The following is a 20,530-nucleotide window of genomic DNA, read 5'->3' as shown; positions in this document are numbered from 1 at the left end:
GAAAAGGATATGGTGCACCGGATAGCGCAGCAGGAACGGCAGCTGAAGGCGGCGCGGCCAGCGGCTTCAGATGCAGAGCTCGTCCCGCTGAAAGGCTTCTTCTGACGGCGCGGCTTCTTCTCTCAGGATCCAGCGATGCGTGAGCTTCGCTGAAGAGATGAAAAATCAGATTACCAGCCTTTCGAGCTATATTTATAGGCCCAGACCACACCCGTTTCGGCGGGTCGTGACGCAATAGGCGCGAAGCGCCCCCATTGGTTCTGACGTCACCACGGGGCATCTCGATAGGCTGCTGCAGTTGCCGCAGGGCAGCCAATAGGCGCGCGAGCCGTCTTGCCTATGTCTGCATGCTGCTGCAACGCGTTTTGCATTATTCCAAAATTAAGGATCATTTCTGGCTTCAGTATCTCGCGGAAAAGAGATTTCCCCATAGCGTAAGATATTACGCAGTACGAGAGAACCTCTCGTAAGAGAACTAAAAAAGGAGAGTAAACATTAAACTGAAGTGTTTTATGTGTTTTTGCACAAGATGATACAGGAGAGATCTGTTAGTTTAATTAATTAGTTTTGTGGGTCACCATTGTGCTGGAGAGTAGAGCCTGTGCTTCAGTCAAAGATGAGCAGAGAAATACTGATGTTATGCTGCCTGTTGCTTTATTTAAAGTCAGTTACTTTGTAGTTGCACAATCTCCTTGCAAAGTATTTTAGCACATACATGTGTGCTCTTGCTAGATAAATAAGAACTACAGAGAATTAAGTTAAAGTCATGTTTTAATTAATTCATTAATTAATGTAATTAATTCATTACACGTGTTTGCAGTTGTATGTTAGGAAATATTCCTTTTCAGTAGACACAATTGACGTAAGTTCACAGTACTGTACTCTGTATAAATACTAGTTTTTAAACTCAAACTGTTTAAAACTCAAACTGAAGCAATCGGTCTTCCAAATGATATGCATTACCTTCCATGGTATTATTAATGTAACATACTGTAAAAAAGGAGTGCTGTAAATTAATGGTAGAGGGCTGTAAATGTACAGTACTTTGCTGGCTACCACAGCTGTCAGTAGATTAACGTTATTTTACAGCACGATATTTTACAGTGGTAACTCGTTTAACCATTATTTATCATGTACTACTTATTTTGTTTGCTGTGGGGAACAGAAAATGCACTAAAACACAACATAAATTCACAAAATACATCAATTTAATTAATGTGCTATAATCCACATCCTTTAGAATCCATACGACTGTGAGGAACAGATCCAAAATAAATTATTTATTCACCGTTCCTTATCTCCATCCTGGGAATCATAATTGGGTATCGGGCAAGATATTGTACTGAGTCACAAATGGCTTTTTCTTGTCTGTTAAACGGCAACATAGATGTCTGCCAGTATTTGCTATGGCCATTAACTTTTCTCTTTATTCTATCTACAAATGTTACCCCCTGACTTCAGAACAATGCACTTTCACACCTTATTTCTCTCCCAGGGACTTCTGAAACTAGCACTTGACTGGCAGTCACTGTCATTGCAATCTTGTAAACTAACACCCCACTGAAACACATTTAACTGAAATATTTGGTAACACTTTATTTTACAGTGGATTTGTTACATGTTACATGTATTTATTATACCAATAACATTAAATTATACTTAATTTTATGCAGCTAACCCTAAACCAAACACTAATTCTAACTAACCATATAGTTAGTACATTTACATTTACAAGTACATTTTGTGACTCAATTGTATAATTACAGTAAGGACACGTTAAAAAAAGTGTTTACAAATATTTACATGTGCTATAAATATATTTAATTGTTGTCAGAGAAAAAATAAAATAAAATAAAAAAATCTGAAAAGTATACAATATCTCTGTGTCATCATTCTTTATAATGACACGATATTCGTCATCTAAAACATCAGTCGTAAGCCTTACTTGGACAGGTTTTTTGACCTTTTGACCAAAGGGATTTAATTGTTGTTGTAATGTCTAATTAAACCTGAAGGTCTATTTATCTCAGCCCACTGGGAGATGTGGTGGTCAAGATGTTGTCCTGGAATGGTCAAGGGACCACATTAGGAGTGAAAATAAGTTAATGAGTTGTTAATTACATGTTTTGAGTTACATCATTTGGTGGTGCACTAAAAAGATTTGTATTTGCTACCATACCACTGAACGCTATTTGAGATTGAAAATTAGCACATTTAGAGGTCACTAAAAGCTATGATCAGCCCGAAGGGATCTAAGTGTCATTGTATGGTCAGTGGGGTTTAATTAAAGTGTTATCATTACAAGATAATTATCTGTTCTGTTATCCCACTGAGAGCAGCTCTGGACAGGGAAGCCTTCTGGGTATAAAGACTAAGGCAAAGAATGGAAACATACATAATGACCTTTAACAACCATGTTTATTAAAGTCAAATTAGGCCATATGGGGACCCATATGAATTGCATCATTTGGTCCATTGCATGATGATTTCAGTTGTTAGCCATGAGCTAAGCAAGAACCATCATACCTGTCCTTTCAAAATGTCTCATCTTGAGTTTTTTAAAACCTTTCTACAGATTTCTTTCAATATCATTTAAAATTAACTGAGATTATTAGACTATTGTTTGTGAATATTGCTGACATTGCATATGACATCTGAATTACTAGCTAACCCTATCACAGGGTCTCAGGCCATAGGCCAGGAAACACCTTGGACATATGGCCAGTTTATCACAAGGGTGACACACACACACAAAACTTCTGTTTCGTAAACTTTGTATGATTTATAAGCTGTTTTCCTCATGGGGACCAAAGAAATATTTACAGGTGGCAGACTGCAAGCAGGTCAAACAGGTGAGAGTTCAGTATCAATGGCTGGTATAGTACACTTAGCTGGAAGGTAACAGTCTCTGTGTCTTAGCAAAAGTAAAAGAAAGGGAATTGTGAAGGCAGATGGTAAGTAGGAATGGCTGACGCGAAACTGACGTTCTGAAGCTTTTCGAGATCCCGAAGCGCAGATGTTTCGAAACACTGATCCGAAGCGTGATTCAAAACACCCATGTCACGTGACTATGGCTAAATGAAGCTTCGGAGTGTTTCACAAGTGTTTCGACAGGTGGCATGGTCCGCCGAATCAGCGTTTGATTGATGGTTGGGAACAGAGCACACAATCTCACATCTGTATAAAAGTGAAGTCCACGCATCTTGACCTCTTTTTGTGAGAGGAGTTTGATTTTGAGATAGCGGATTTTTGGTGATATAGTGACATTTATAGTGCGATTTGTTTAGTTATATTTAGGCTTATATTTAAATTTACACATTGACTGATAGGCTAGAGACAGAGTATACATATAGTAACACATTAATAGATGCATAGATAGAAATATATATAGACAGATAGATTAATAGATAGATAGATACATATATAGATACATAGATAGATTAATAGATAGATACATATATAGATACTAGGGGTGTAACGATACGCGTATTCGTATTGAACCGTTCGGTACGAGGCTTTCGGTTCGGTTTTCGGTACGCATTTTCAAACCGAATGGTTCGTTGGACCATTTTTCCTGCCGACCAAAATTTTGTTATTTCAAATGTAGGTGGGTCGCACGTGGCAAGCGCTCTAATAATGTAAGAGACACCGACCACAACATTGCCCAATGTGACCCCTAGGGGGCCCTTTTTAAACCAATCAAGTGGATAACCAACAATCTGAATTTTAGATGTTTACAAGCAGGCTATCCCAATGAAGGGAAATAAAAGGAGAGAGAGGGACTGGAGTATTATAAAAATAAAAACAGTTTATTTTATTTTTCTCAAGTTAGACACACACATGAAAAACAGACTTTAGGCCTCTGGGCAACAAATTCAGGGACGGGGACAACAAAGTGCAAAATCAAGGTGTTTGAATAAATAGCACTCAATAAAAATTCAGCAAGACTCAAACAAACACAGAATAAATAGGGCACATCACAAATCACATGCACAAAAAAACAACAAAAAAAGTAATTTACACTCAGCAAACCAGTGAACACACAACAGAGTTGTTACCCCCCAGGATACTGCACCAACCCAATGGCCTAAGATACAAACATTACATACACAAACATGAAACATACAGCAACACGCACAAGGGAGAGACTGATGGGCAACACAGTGGGCCTCCCTCCCACACACACACACACACACACACACACACACACACACACACACAACTGAATACTAAAAACAAGGCACAGGAAAAACAGTGGCCAAGATGGCATATGACGGTCCTCCTGCAAAGAAAACAGTTACAATATCATAAAAGTAATTACACAGGTCAAATCAAAGCTATGCCTAATTTGTAGCCTGTGCATCAATGGGCTGAAAGTTACTTAAACCATAAAAGGTCTTCAATTGAATATAAGCAGTCGGAACAGGGCAAGATGCTAAAGTAGCCTACTTTACCAACCTGTATGAACGCAGACCGCAGCGTCGAGCCAAGAGCTTGTTTAGTTGTAATACTGTAGCGATCGCTTTATTCCGTCTGGTTTTTACTCGTACATTCCCAGGCCAAACTATAATACAGACATGGCGAGTCAACATGACTACATACATATGAACAAGCGTTCCGTGACGAAGATGTACACACGTGAGGGAGAAAGGAAGCCAGTGAACTTACATTCTCAGCACAACAAACAGCACTCAGCAAACTTGTAGTGGTCACACTCTAAACCAGTAACTAATATAGAAAACACCCCTGACATGAAAATTACCAAAAAAGCTAATGGTGGCGATTTCTATTTTTTTTTTATGCTGGCGAGAGAGTTAAGATAAAAAATGTTGGTAATTGGATGATGATTAAAATATGAATATGATTGGAATCATATTTTCAATTTGTCATATTTTGAACAGGGTCAATTAAACATGAAAAGAAAGGGAGGGATATCAGAGTTCTTTCTAACCCTCTGAGGTCGGCAACGCGGGCGCGTTTTGCTGGATTTTCTCCACATTGTAGCACTATAAACTTAAATTACTCCGTCATTTATGGTCATACAGAAAAAAGAAATATAAAAAAAGAATCTGTGATATTTCTACTTTTGTATGTGTCCACTTACAATCAAATCAAAACATTGTGCTTTTGTAAAATATATACATTATATATAATATATACATTGTCTATAAACTGAAACAAAACTCAGCGAATACTTGTCACATTTATGAGCCATATACCTTTATAAACATTTAAGTGTGTACTTTTAAATGATTGGATTCAAACTGAAAACAAATATTCTCTGTTTAAGTAATTGATGTCCAGCTTCTCAAACGCTTCCTAATTATTTTTAATTTACCACGCCCACTCGTGCAAAAGAGATTCACATGCAAATCTCCACATGGAACACGATCGCGCTCATTAGGCCTACCTCAAAAACAAAACACCAAAACACTTCACAAGTCTCTGCTTTTAGACGCGCCTGAGCTTACATTGTATTTACATCAGAAGAAGAAGAACGCGATTTGAAGACAAGAAAGATGTAAGGTAAGAAATTCTTACATATTAGTTTGCTATTGTTGCATAAATTTCACATTGCAGTTGAACTGTTGCTAAATATATGGTGAATATTATAATATTTAGACCCGTGTTTACTGTTACTGTGTTTGTGGATATCTGCTCAAACGTAGATATGTATATGGTAACCATAATGTTTTATATTTGAGCGTGATCGCGTTTGAATGTATCATATTTTGGATCGCGATCGCGTTTGAAAAGCAAACGGCTTCATGTTTTTACTATTATCTCATTTCATATCATCATAACGAATGGAAACATTTGAAGTAACATGATAATCAATATATTTTTCTCTAGCTTAGTTGTTACTGAAATCTTTTGGAAGATTTATACTGCTATAGGTTATTGTTATTATTATTTTATCCAGCACTGCGCATAGCTTATGCCTACAAGGCACAACAAACCTGGTGTTCATTATATTATATATTGTTGGAAACATTTGTGTGTGTGTGTGTGTGTGTGTGTATTCTGTGAATTTTAAAAAGCAATTTTAACCAGAAAAATCTAAAATTTATTCCCAAAATCGTGCAGGCCTTTCTCTTGATATCAGTATGTTCACTTTTTTTTTTCAGGGCCCAGATGCCACTGAGGACTTCAACATTCACATGAGTCTCTGTACATGAACATGGTAAAGTGAAAATCAAACACCTTGGAAATGAAAGGTATGTACAATGTTTTTAGGAATGGCACAAAGGTCTCTGTCTTTGGATCATTGTTTTCAATAAGTGCTTTTTTGGCATTTGTTGTGTATCTTTGGACTATGTTGTGTTGTAAATAAATCCAAACAATTTAAAAGCCATTCTTTTTTAAACCTCCTCATTTACAGTATTGTGCAAGGTTGCTCAGAATAACAGGGCCTGATAGCTCCTAATAGGGCCGTTAGGGGAGGGTCTTTGTCTTTCTCAGGTGTGAAAAGCTTACATATTAATGACCTCCGCATAAAGCTTTTTCACACAAAACACGTCGTAAAATTTTTAAATCAATATATTGTCTTATCTGAATGAGCAGTCGGGGTGATTTTCACATAGTTTTAGAGCAAATATTCTAGGCTACGTGATACAATTTTCAAAAGTCTTGTGAAGAAATAATCAGTATGGGTTTCATGGCCTTATTTCAGTGAGAATTTGTTTTTGTATTTTCACAAACCACGCATAAATGTCATTATCTCAAAACTACAAACTTTTACATACATGCTGCTGATATATTATTGTAGCAGAGTTTGTGCTGAATACAGTGTAATCAGACTTTAGACATGAAAATGTCACAAGTAACAGAAATAACCACAAATGTCAGAGCATGTCAGAACACCTCCAGGGCCCAGAAAACAGCTCAGACCTCAGAGGGTTAAAGAAGCAAAAACAGGCAGATCAGGTGCAAACAGACCCCAGCCCTTGCATCACCACTGGAACCCAGAGCAGCTCCCTACCTGAGGCTAGTCAGAGTCAGTGTGGTCAGACTTCAGGACCAGCAACAGGTCAGAGCATCTAGACACAGGCAGTTAATCACATACCGAATTCAGGAATTTAAGTTGAGATGATTTTGTCAGATTAAAAGGATAGTTCACCCAAAAATGAACACAAAAATATATTTTAAAGCATGTTGGTAACCAAATAGTTTTGGGTTCCTGTTGACTTCCATTGTTTTTTTTTCTTTCTACAATGGATGTTAATGGAAACCAAAACTGTGGTTACCAACATGCTTTAAAATATCTTCTTTTGTGTTCTGCAGAAGAAGGTCATACAGATGTGGACCTTTAAAATGCTGGTTCATGTGTGTTCTTGTTGTTGATGGCTGTGGCATTTATATTGTGATTATACACTAATGGTTCTTGTGTTATAAATAGATGCATCAAGGGAGGACACAGATACCTCTGGTTCTGAGCAAGACAGTGAACCAGAGCTGCCAGGAGATGTCATGGAGCCCCTCCCAACTGCATCTAGCACCAGATTTGCTGTTCCAAAAGGACCCAGTGGTAGGTAAGCCAGACCTTTACTTTAAACTACACAGTTTAGTTAGCAGCTGTTAGTATCTAATCTTGTGGATCCCTTAATTATACATTTCCATAGAGATTTGGCACATTATTTAACATTATATTATTATAATATTATTTATTTTGCATTTTAGACATCTCTAGATCCAGTTACATTGTGTATCTTTGGATTATGTTGTGTTGTAAATAAATCCAAACAATCACTAATCAGAAAGCCATTCTTTTGTAAATCTCCTCATTCTTTGTGCAAGGTTGCTCAGAATGATAGGGCCTGATAGCACCTAATGGGGCTATTAGGGGAGGGTCTTTGTCTTTCTCAGGTGTGAAATCCATTAATATTCAGGATGTGTTTACGCCTACTCGCATAAAGCTTTCTTACACAAAACACGTCTTACAAATTTTAAATCAATATAGTCTTATCTGAATGATAAGAGATGTCAGGATGATTTTCACATAGTTTTGAAGCAAATATTCTAGTGTAACCGCATTAATACTGCATTAACATTAGCTCAAATGATATATAAGGAATTTTAATAATCAATCAGGAATATGATTAATATATATTGCATATTACAGTTACATTAAATTATCGAAGCTGAAAATAGATCGATTGTATGAATGATTACCACAACGGGTTATGGTTCGTCATTAATATATCAATAGTCTTATTACAGATCGATTGTATGAGATAACTTTAATGGAATTAATTTAGTTATATCCAGCAAACGACCGTAAGATTAACTTAACATCTCAATAAAGTTATCACTTCTTATAATTCCAGGAAAATTAGTTTCTGGCCATGAAAATTATTCTCCTGTCCTTATAAAATTTAGGTTACTGAAAGAGTAACAAATCGTAAAGCTTTGTAGCTAGGATCAACAAATCAGGGACTTTCCGTAATGTGAGCAGACAGACAGAATCAATCGAGGATATACTGGATTTTAATAATTGAACTAATAATACATCGAACTACAGTTACACACGGAATACATGTATATACAACAGAAACAAACAAACGAAAACATTACCAAACGAACATGAATTAAGAGAGGATGAGAGAGAGAGATCTGAAAATGAGAAAGGTGTGAGAGAGAGAGAGAGAGAGAGAGAGAGAGAGAGAGAGAGAGAGAGAGAGAGAGAGAGAGTGCGAGGAGATGAGCGATCAGAGAAAGATCACAGTACGGCAAAAATCACAGACAAAATGAACCTTGAGAGACACCAAGGAATCAAATCACATTAAAAGTTCCATAAAACTAATACTTGCAAAATGGTTCTCTTTGTGTTGCTGAGGAGAGCAGAGTCTTGCGTGTGTGTCCTTAAGAGCGGGGCGTGCTTTCTCGTCTCTTCCGGGCAAGCGCGGTCGCGGGAGGTTCAAAGAGTCTCTTTAAAGTTGAAGTTGCCGATTACAAAATGAACGTAGGAAAAGTCCGGAGACGAAAATAAAGACGAAGAAAGAAAAGAAAAGAAAAACGGAGAAGAGCTCCCTAAGGAGCCATGGAACCAGAAACCTCTCACAGAAAAAGTGCTCTGGAGAAACTTTCTGTGTCAGTCTCTTATAGAGAGGATGGGTTCACGCCTCTGTTCGCGCGAACAACCAATGACCGTCCGAGAATCTGAAGCGGGAAAAGTTTCCTTTGTCCTGTCAGACGGTTCATCTACATAGTTTATGACGGCGTTTAGAATTCGTCATTTCTACCCAGAAAGATGGTACACATAGAATAATACATTTTACTGTAATCTCCTGTATACGGTTGGTTCAGTCAGAGCGAGACGGTTAAACAGATACCAAGAATGAAATATAAAACAGTTAAGGATACAAAGTTACAATCAAAAGCACAATTATAGGCATTTAAAGTTTGATTAACACACGATAAAATCGTAGATACTCCAATATGACATGGTCATATAAAATGCAACACAGGAATATATCAAACATTTGGAAATGTCTGTATATGAAGTAAGTCCATGGAAAGTCCATGTGTGTGTGTGTGTGTGTGAGTTTGTTTTCATGACAACTGAGGACATTTTTATGATAACACACCTGCAAATGAGGACACTCGGGAAAATAGGTGATATATGAGGACATTTTGGGTGTCCTCATTTTTCAAATGGCTTTAAAAACATACTAAGCAGTGTTTTTTTTTTATGTAAAAATGCAGAATGTTTCCTGTGATGGGTAGGTTTAGGGATAGGGGCAGTGTAGGGGGATAGAATATACAGTTTGTACAGTATAAAAACCATTACGCCTATGGAATGTCCTCACAAATCACATAAACATGGCTGTGTGTGTGTGTGTGTGTGTGTGTGTGTGTGTGTGTGGAATGCTCTGTGTCAGGAGAAAGTCCTTATCTCTTCTGTGGGTCTCTTTGAAGCTCACCACAGGGGAAGAAAAATGTTGGTTTTAGGTTCTGGAGTGTCTCTGAGAGGATCGCAGAGTCGTAAAAGGGTGTCAGAGAGCAATCTAAACCCAGACCTGGTGGCTCCATGCCAGTAATTTAGATGCTCGAGAGTCCTGATTTACATTCAATGAGTTCAGAGTGTAAAAGGCTTTGGGTTTCAGAAGGAATGTGCTCAGAAAACACAGAGTCAGAATTGTTAATTCAAAACAAATGAAAGAATGATTCATAGCCCAGTCGTTACACTAGGCTATGTGATACAATTTGCAAAAGTTGTGTGAAGAAATAATCAGTATGGGTTTCATGACGTTATTTCAGTGACAATTTTTTTTTTTTTTTCACAAACCATGCATAAATGTCATTATCTCAAAACTACAAACTTTTACATACATGCTGCTGACATATTATTGTAGCAGAGTTTGTGCTGAATACAGTGTAATCAGACTCAAAAAACCTCAGACCCTAGAGGGTTAATGACGTTTAGTATAGACTGACATATTTTTCAAAAAACATTCTCAAGAGAGCTTTTGAAAAGTCTTGCAAGTGTTCACAAACAAGGAAATTAGCATGGGAATAGTCTCCATATGTATATATATATATCACCAGATCAACCTTTCACAACACTGTCAAACTAAGAAAAAGAGATTGTGGTAAGATTTTAATTATTTATTTGCTTGCGTCTTTGAAGAACCAGCATATGCTACCTTTACAGTACGGAATGTTTCCATTTATATAACAGGACTAAATAGCTGACTATATTGATTATTTTTTAAATTATCTAACTTTTCATTTCAAATCAACAATTTTTTTTATGATGTGCATAATGATATCACTATCATAAAACTCTGCATATCCTTCCAGATGCAGCCACCACTAGAGAATGAATCCATTGTCTTAGTGTTTACACTCTCTGGACTAAATGAAACGATGGGGAAAAGATTTGTGTTTTTTTCATTGACTGCATTGTATTATCCATTAATTGTGTTGTGTAATGTAACCATAATTTACACTGTAATTTTGCATAAGAAGCTTCATGAGCCAATGTATGTCTTTATTTGTAATTTGTGTGTAAATGGACTTTTTGGCACTGGTGGATTTTACCCTAAATTCATGTATGATTTATTATCCCAGTATCATGTGATTTCTTATGCTGGATGTTTGATTCAGATATTTGTCATTTATTCATCTGTTCTGTGTGACTTTTCAACATTAACAGTGATGGCGTATGACAGGTATGTGGCAATATGTAGACCACTTGAGTATCATTCAGTAATCACCAATCAGAGGGTTCTTGAATGTATCCTTTTCTGCTGGCTTTCTCCATTTTTTTGCACTTGTGTTGTAATTGTATTAACATCAAGACTAACATTATGTGGCTCTAGTATTGAAAAGCTATATTGTGAAAATTGGTCAGTTGTTAAACTTTCTTGTTTTTCTACAACAGTAAATAATGTGATTGGTTATGTAATAATTTTTATATATTTTGGACATGCAATATTGATATTTTGCTCATACATTTACTTGGTTGGAAAATGCAGAAAGTCAATAGAGGGCAGGCACAAATTCATACAAACATGTGTACCACATCTTCTTGCATTGCTCAATGTGACTGTTGCTTTGCTGTTTGATGTGCTGTACACTCGTTATGGTTCAAAGAGTTTGCCACAAGATTTGCGTAATTTCATGGCCCTGGAATTCTTACTCATACCACCCATTTTAAACCCCCTCATTTATGGACTAAATCTGACAAGACTACGGAAGGAAGTCGTGAGGCTGCTTTTCAAAAAAGAAGTGAAAATATCAGATTGAATATTTCTTGGTCACAAGCAAATATTTTATTATCCTAGACATTGTAACACTATGGAAATTGTTTTATTGAAATGGACAACATAACAATTGTGATAGCTAGGTTTATCTTTTCAGCCATATTACACACACACACACATATATATATATATATATATATATATATATATATATATATATATGTGTGTTTTATAATGTTTTAATTATATATATATATATATATATATATATATTTATAAAACATTAAATGATGCAGGCTTACACTGGAGTGTGAATTTCAAATGTTCAATGTTGTATGTTCCTTTGATGTAATTTAACTGTCATACACTGACTGCTTGTGACACTGATTGTGCTTGAATGGAGCTATCAAAGCAGCACAAGTCTTAATTGTGTCCATGTCAGGTAGTGTCCCATATTAATTAAAGACAAACACATTTCTTAAGAGGAGTTAAAAATGGACAAGGGAACATGTAAAAACATTTAAAACTCTGATGTCTATCAATGTTCGCTATGGCCATCAACTTTTCTCTTTATTCTATCTACAAATATTACCCCCTGACTTCAGAACAATGCACTTTCACACCTTATTTATTTCCCAGGGACTTCTGAAACTAGCACTTGACTGACAGTCACTGTCATTGTAATGCTGTAAATTAACACCCCATTGAAAGACTGATTTAACTGAAATATTTGGTAACACTTTATTTTACAGTGGTTTTGTTACACGTTACATGTAGTTATTATACAAATAGCAATAAATTATACTTAATTTTATGCAACTAACCCTAAACCAAACATTAATCCTAACTAACACTATAGTAAGTACATTTTGTTAATTAATATGACTCTATATTTAATTTTAGAATTACAGTGAGGACACATAAAAAGTAAACAAATATTTACAGTATGTGCTATGTGTGTGTCTTGGACAGAAAAATGCAATATAAATGTATAAATCAGTATAAATAAATATAAATAAAAAAACACTGACACAAACAATTAAGCATAATCAAAGCTAGCATGAGAACATACATTTTGAGTCATTAATAACAACAGCAAAAGCAACAGGAAGACAACCTTGCTGTCGTGTTACAGACAAGCATAGCTGTTCGACCATAGCAAAATAGAAATAATTGCATGCAGCATGCATGCTTGCTAAGGTGGTTGCTGGGAGTTATTTTCATCTCTATCTGCCTCCAACGTTATATCCTTTGTTAAAATCACACATAGTGCAGGTTCTAATTAAATAAGTGTGAGCCATATTGGCACATAAGGCTGAGGCACATAGGTTCACATTGCTAAAGTTACTAGTTAAATAACTCTGGGCTTCACTAGCCCAGACACGCATAAGTCAAGCCACTAGATGTTAACCTGTTAAGCTTTACCAGAGCTATTGTTATAATATTGTTAGATCTCATGCTGCAGTAACACACTGTAAACCCAGATTTTGATTAAACTCAAAGAGATTGAGTTCATATTACTTAAATGTGTCTAATTTATTGACATTACTTTTTCTTTTTCTTGTCCTTTCTTATTGTAATTGAGTTGTCCAATCAGTTGTTTCTACTCAAACAAACTGAGTTTGTATTACTTAAACATGTGTAATTTTTTTTACATTAATTATGAATTCTGAGTAAACTGTACTTTTTAATGGCCTATCTTATTGTAATTATGTGTTTGAGCTCAAACAACTTAAAATCACCAAGTTTTGCCTGTCCAACGGTAAGTTCAGAGGGTCAAAAACAAAATACGTATATTTCTGGACGTTATTGTTGTGTCCACTGTAGCCTAACCCTTTACTGTAAATTTACAGCAAATTTCCTACAGAATTGTACTGTATTTCCATAATACAGAATTAGGCTGTATCTTTTACAGAACAGCTGTAAATATACAGCACATTTCTGTTTTCAACCCGATAAATTCGTAATACAGAATTATGCTGTATCTTTTACGCAACAGCTGTAAATATACAGCACATTTCTGTTTTCAACCCGATAAATTCGTAATACAGTATCATACTGTAAAGGTATTGCATTGTGGGATTGATTTCTTTCGCGCTCAATTCAGTTCAAATGTGATGCGAGCAGACAGTAGCTACTACAGGCAAACTTGATTTGTCAGCGGGATTCAAATGAACAGAATAATCATTCCTGTCATCAAGATAAACAGTGTCTGCGAATCTGTGAGCAATTTTTAAGCTTTTGTGAGCTTCGGTTCGTGTTTCAAACATTAGTTGCCTGTGACGCAGCTCGCAGCAGAAAATGGACGACATTAATGTTACATGAAGAAGGATGGAAGAATTTGTCATCTGAATAATCTAACCTGCGCCTGTGACGATAAGTGGGATTTAGAGTTTGAGAAGATGGAAAATTGTTCAACTGAGTGATACGGTAAGCCAATATATATATTTTTTGCGTTCGCATTTCTACATTGTTTCCACGTATTTGGTTTGATTTTGCGAACGCGGTTTACTACCGCGGCAGCGCAAGCATTCACTCTGTTCCACCTGTTTACCAAGTAACGTTAACTTCGACATTTCACATAATAGGCAACATTTACCATGTTATTTGCATGACGTGCTTTTGATATATATATATATAAATATATATATATATATATAGCCTATATATATATTTTTTTTTTTTCGTTTCAGGCTTTGTAATCTGATGACGGTCCAGTGCTAATGTAAGTGCTTTTAAGTAGTGTACAGTTATAGTCTATCTAACTTTATGTGGTAAAAAAAAAGAAAGAAAATGCTGTCAGTTATGTGATCGTGCTTTTGAATCGTTGTCAGAGTTTTGCTAGCACAAGAAAATCCATGTTCCTGATGCTGTTTTCAAATGTAGTATTCCTGATTACCATGCCATGGTCCTACAACTAACGTTACTCCCACAATTCAAAGAGAAGTTAGACGGTGTTATCCTTAAAGCAGATAGCAGATAAGTAGATATTATTCAACAAATCTCATTAATCTGTAATATGTTTTATGTTTTGGTTCTGTTGATCATGGCTGTGCTGTCCTTTTTAAAAATTGTTTCAGGAATTTGCAACGCTGATGTCCAGCAATCTACATTTACCAGAGAGTCCACACTTTATATTGCTTGGTATGTAAACATTGGGTAACAGTTAGTTTTAACCTAAAATGAAAAGCCATCATTTACTCACCCCACTGCAAAATATGTTTTTCTTAATTAGTGTTTTTTTCTTGTTTCCAGTCCAGATATCTAAAATTCTTACATGAAGAAGCATTTAATAGACAAGTAAAAATTGTCTTGTTTTCTGAAAGAATAAGTCAAAATTAAGTGAGTTTATGCTTAAAACAAGCAAAATAATATGCCAGTGCGTTTTAACGTTCTAACCCTAATCAATTTTAATGTTTAGGTGAAAAATTTAATTCATAGAACTATGAATAGACAACTACATCGAACCACAGTGAAACCCACAATAGTTATTTTAATTATTAATATTATTTATTCTTTTTTTTTTTTTCAATTACAGGTCAATCTCTAAGCGACCAGTGCTGGATATTACGTTTGGAAGGTCAAGGTGTGTGTGGAAAGGATCACAGCATCTTCATCACTGGCCTGGCAGCGCTGTTTTCCTCCTCCTATGAGTTCAGCTTGCAGTGCCAGGAAGAGGCAGCACCTTGAGTTTGTTCAGAGGTTAGTCATTAGCATATTTGCCATTCATATAAATATTAGACTGAATTGTGACTTGTCTTCTTGACAGTATTTATTAAGCTGACTACTGGTATAAACAATATGGTCATGGTTTCCATACTGGGCTTAGCTTAAGCCAGGTCTAGGCCTTAATAAAATTAGGGTATTTAAGCAGCTTTTATAAAAATGTCTAATAAAAAAAAAAAACCATTACTGGTGTGCATCTTGAGACAAAACAGTGGCAGTCACATATTTTAAGATATGTCAGTGCAAGTTGTTTTCAGTTGAAGGATTAGTGAAAATTCTGTCATTAATTACTCACCCTCATGTCGTTCCAAACCTGTAAGACCTTCGTTAATCTTCGGAACACAAATTAAGATATTTTTGATGAAATCTGAGAGGTTTCTGAACCACCCATAGACAGCAACGTCTTTGCAACTTTCAAGGCCCAGAAAGGTAGTCAAAACATCGTTTAAATAATCCATGTAACTACAGTGGTGCAATCTTAATATTATGAATCGATGAGAACACCTTTTGTGCACAAAAACAAAAACAAAATAACGACATTATTCAACAATCTCTACTCTTCCACGTCAATCTCCTACGTGTTGACGTAGTGTAAACAGTGTCAGCTCACCTTCATTTATATAGCGCTTTTAACAATATAGATTGTTTCAAAGCAGCTTTACAGTGATAATAGGAAAGTACAGTAACATAGATTGTTTAGGCTTTACAGCAGCTCTAGAATAAAGTTATTAGATCGACTATTTTTGACCGTCAAAATGCCAGCGGACAGCTTCAGTGAGTTGTTCAAAATCTTTCTTTTTAGTAAACTCTTGTGTACACAAACAATGTTCTCAATGCAGGGGCCTGTACCATGAAGCCGGATTAGGTGGCTAGCCAGCTATGTTTCAGCTTAGTTTCCGCCAACCCTGGGTTTTAGGTACTATGAAAGTAGCTCGGCTTTAATCGGTGTTCGTTGCCATGGTATCTTACGCTGCACGGCTAACCTGCTCCGGGGCAGGTTATGTTCTGGATTCAAGATCTCAGACTGAAGTTTGACCAATCAGCTGAGAGCAAAGAAACATACAGGTGACGTAACTTATTCCAAGTGTCTGTTAATTGCAATGACTTCACCTTTTCTTCCAAATCCGGTGGACATCTCAGCGCAAATTGTTTGACGAGCACTTCGTAGAGAAAGAGTTTTTAGCATGACAAAATCCCCTTGCCTTAACTGATTGTTACTTGTATGAAAGATACAGATTTTCCGCGGAAGGAATGTCTTATCTTTGCGAACTTCTTGAGCCGCACATAAAGAATTTAACACGTCGAATTCATGCACTTACTGTACCGCAAATATTATTGCGTTGCATTTTTTTTTTTTTTTTGCAAGTGGTACATTCTTGCATGGTGACGCACAGAAGCTAGGGGAAAACATATGTTTGTCGAACCATTCGCAAGGTGGTCCTCGCCCTGCAGGAGTACATGAAAAGTTTAATTAATAATGTTCCCCGGACATTTATCGACCATGTCCATAAAAGAGGGCTTTTATAAAATTGCCGGTAAGATATATTGATAGGGTGACATCACATGAACACTTTTTTTTTTCTCAAAAAGCAAATTTCACAAATGTACTATACAATATAATACATGTTAAGAATTATTTTGAATCTTTTTTATTATTCTTCTGATAATCTTATGAAAGGATTCCCAAGTCATTGCAACATGTATGCAGTCTATTGCTCCAATCTCCACTGCTCTAGGGGAACATGAGGCAGATTATGTTAATAGGAAGTCCTATCACAGCCTTACTGTTCAGGTAGAGATGATGTGAATATGTGAGATGATTATTTTCTGTGAGATGAATCTTTAAATTAATAGTAACTTTAACAGATATAACAATGATCTGCTAAACATTTCATCTGCAGACGACTTGTGGTCATGAACATATGATCAAGTTTGGACGCCAAATGGCCTGGCTCCAGTGCTTGTCTTACAAATTTTCCATGAGTCTGTGTTGTGTCAGCGCTTTGAGGAAAGCAAGTTAAATTTGGTACAGTACAAAACGCTGTTCATTTAAACTGAGATAGAAAAACCTACACAATAACCCCCTATCATGATCCTCAGATAGGGCCACAGCACCGCTTCAGTGTGGCCCTCAGTAAAACCAGAGTGAAGATAGAGATGACCTTTGGCATCCTAAAGGCACATTTCAACTGTGTTCGGCGCTTCAGAGTCACCAGACCGGGCATCACAGATAGTGGCTGTATGTGCCATTCTGCACAATATAGCCACCAGTAGAAAGGAGCGAGAAACACCACAAAACCAGCTTCTCCCCGATTAAACTGACCCGATCACACTTGACCACCCAGCTGGTGCAGATGTAGATGCAATCACCATACAATATTACACTTAATAAAAGCACATTGAAACTGCAGATAGGTCTCAAACTGTTTTATTGGTTTTGTGGGATGGGAGGGAGAAAGAGAGCAAGAGAAAGTTGCATTAATAAATATTCATACTAAAGTGTTACTTGGTTAAATAAGACACACACACACACACACACACACACACACACACATATACTGAGATCAGTTTTATCCAGCTGTTTGATTTTGTTTGGAGCCTCCTCAGCTCACAGTCTGCTCCTTTAGTGTGCAGTCTAGTTTGAGTCTCCTTTAGTGTGCAGTCTAGTTCAAGTCTCCTTTAGTGTGCAGTCTAGTTCAAGTCACCTTTAGTGTGCTGTCTAGTTCAAGACTCCTTTAGTACAGGGCCCTGACTGAGTCTGTTTCCACCTGAAACATAATTCCACCACAAACATGATCATTACAAGTTTTCTGGAGGCTCATCAAAATCACAAAAAGTTCCTTGACTTCCTACAAACACAGGACTGACTGTAATTGATGTCAAGGGTTTTAAATCCTTACACATTTCTTCTGAAGCCCATTGAGGTAGAGGCCTCAGTTTCTGGGGCAGGTTGTGAAAAATCCTACAAAAGAGATGTGTAAGGGCCAGTCCCTTTTTTATGCCACACATTCAAATGTTTGCCATAATAAAAAGCCCAGTGCATTCACATCAGCAACTGTCTGAGAACACACAGACAGAGTGCCTACATCATTTGCTTCACCCTAATAAATAAAAGTAGGCCAATGTAAAGCATAACTGTTGTAAAGCAGGTTATGTTTGGTGTTCTGTCTGCTGCACACTGACCTCTGTGTGTGTGTGTGTGTGTGTGCTAGCTTCAACAGGGACACTGTGTGTGTGTGCTAGCTTCAACAGGGACACTGTGTGTGTGTGCTAGCTTCAACAGGGACACTGTATTTCCCTGCAGAACATACAGTCAGCCATATTTAAAACTTAAAAAAAAGTAGTAATGTATTGCACACGTACCCAGTGTTACTTGCTTAGAGGAGCCAGCACCAGGGTCAGATTGTACAGCACCTGTAATCCCATCCATAATCGGCCATCCCTTATTGCCTACTCAGAGCCAACTCCTCCGCCAGTGTATTCTGGTTTTCTGAATTTAATTCTTTATTTCTGTTTGCTGCAAACAAGTGTGATAAAATGTTCACAAAAGTAATAAAAGGTTGTGGTAAATACTCTTTGAATTAACTCCTTGAAATAACCACTTTGAATTATTTTATATTTTGTCTTTATCTGCTGCCAAGAACATTTGGAGTTGGGGTTGCATCTAAAAATCAATGAATATTAATCTTTCTTAGTACATACATGCACATTTTTTATATATTATAAAAAAAGGCTATTGGCTATATTACACATATAGGCTACACATACATATATACATACATAATTTTACATAAATATAGAACGTATTTGTTTAACTTACACATTAACAATCAGCAATCTTTCTCCAACAGTCTTCTCTTGCTTTGGCAGCAGAGACCGTATTGTTTCGAGCTTGAAATACATATTTAAATTAATCGTAATTATGAATGATTATCTCTTGCTCCTCCGTGGAAAAATATATCGCTCTCGCTCTACCCGCGATTGGTTGTTCAGTGTCGACGTCACTCTTTTATGTGCACGCGCGCGTGGAGTAATCATTGCTTAAGGATCAAAGCCTGAGTTGACAAAGAAAGTTGATGAGCTGCATCATGGTACCAATAAAGCCTGATTGCATCGGTTTGGTTTTGTCAACTCAAAACTAATCCTGTAACCCCGAGTTTGTTCAGCTACCTTCATGGTACAGGCCCCTGGAGTTCAATTTGACCGAAAACTAAAATACGGTCAAACTTAAAAGTGGCGTTTCCATCCTAATTATGCTTTTAAATGAAAGTTTGCCTCAGGTAGATTAACAAAAAGAGGTTGCATTTTGGCAAGAGTTATCCTTTAACGCTCTCCGGCCCACTCATCTGCACAAAACAGTGCCTGGTGGCTCGAGAACGCAAACCCTGTTATAGATTTCAAGGTGCAAGCCTTGAAAAAAAGCCAGTGCAGCGCTTTGGGTTCTACATCAGAACGTAGGCTTATTATTGGCCAACTCTGGTCGTGTGTGATGACCCAGGAGCTAGCCAATAGTGAGCCTACGTTCTGATGTAGAATAAAATAACGACATTGTTTAATAATCTCTTCTTTTCCATGTCATTCTCCTACACTGTTGACGTAGTGTAAACAGTGTAGGAGAATGACATGGAAAAGAAGAGATTATTAAACAATGTCGTTATTTTGGGGTTATTTTGCGCACAAAAAGTATTCTTGTTACTTCATAATATTAAGGTTGAACCACTGTAGTTATATGTACTATTTACCGATGTTTTTACCACCTTTCTGGGCTTTGACAGTTGCAATGACATTGATGTCAATGGAGGGACAGAAACCTCCCAGATTTCATCAAAAATATCTTAATTTGTGTCTTGAGGATGAGTAATAATGACAATTTTCATTTTTGGGTGCAAACATGCAGTTTAGTCTGGTAAACGTCATGTTTAACATGATCATGTAGTCATGTATGCAATTCACATTGCGAGGCTTGCAATCAAGTTAAATTATTTCTGTCACAAAGGTTTGGGCTGGATTCTGGCAATGTGTGCTCTATATAAACAGAGTCTATGACTGCCTTTCCACTGATACTCTGATGGACCTGATGAGGGGATGATATTGTT

General features: G+C 36.7%; 1 protein-coding gene across 1 annotated transcript; it reads left to right on the top strand.

Annotated features, from left to right (window-relative positions):
* Nucleotides 1-10,803: 10,803 nt before the first annotated feature.
* LOC311090392 (olfactory receptor 6N1-like) lies at nucleotides 10,804-11,751 on the top strand (the record flags this gene model as incomplete). The annotated part of the gene is made up of 1 exon (XM_084125648.1): nucleotides 10,804-11,751. The coding sequence occupies one exon, from the start codon at nucleotides 10,804-10,806 to the stop codon at nucleotides 11,749-11,751; it is 948 nt and encodes a 315-aa protein (XP_083981774.1).
* Between the last annotated feature and the right edge of the window lie 8,779 nt (nucleotides 11,752-20,530).

This window comes from Abramis brama (genome assembly GCF_963993115.1).
Source record: "Abramis brama genome assembly, chromosome: 10".
In the NCBI taxonomy this organism is placed as follows: domain Eukaryota; kingdom Metazoa; phylum Chordata; class Actinopteri; order Cypriniformes; family Leuciscidae; genus Abramis; species Abramis brama.
Note: the sequence above shows the minus strand (reverse complement) of the source record. Positions and strands in the feature narration are given on the sequence as shown.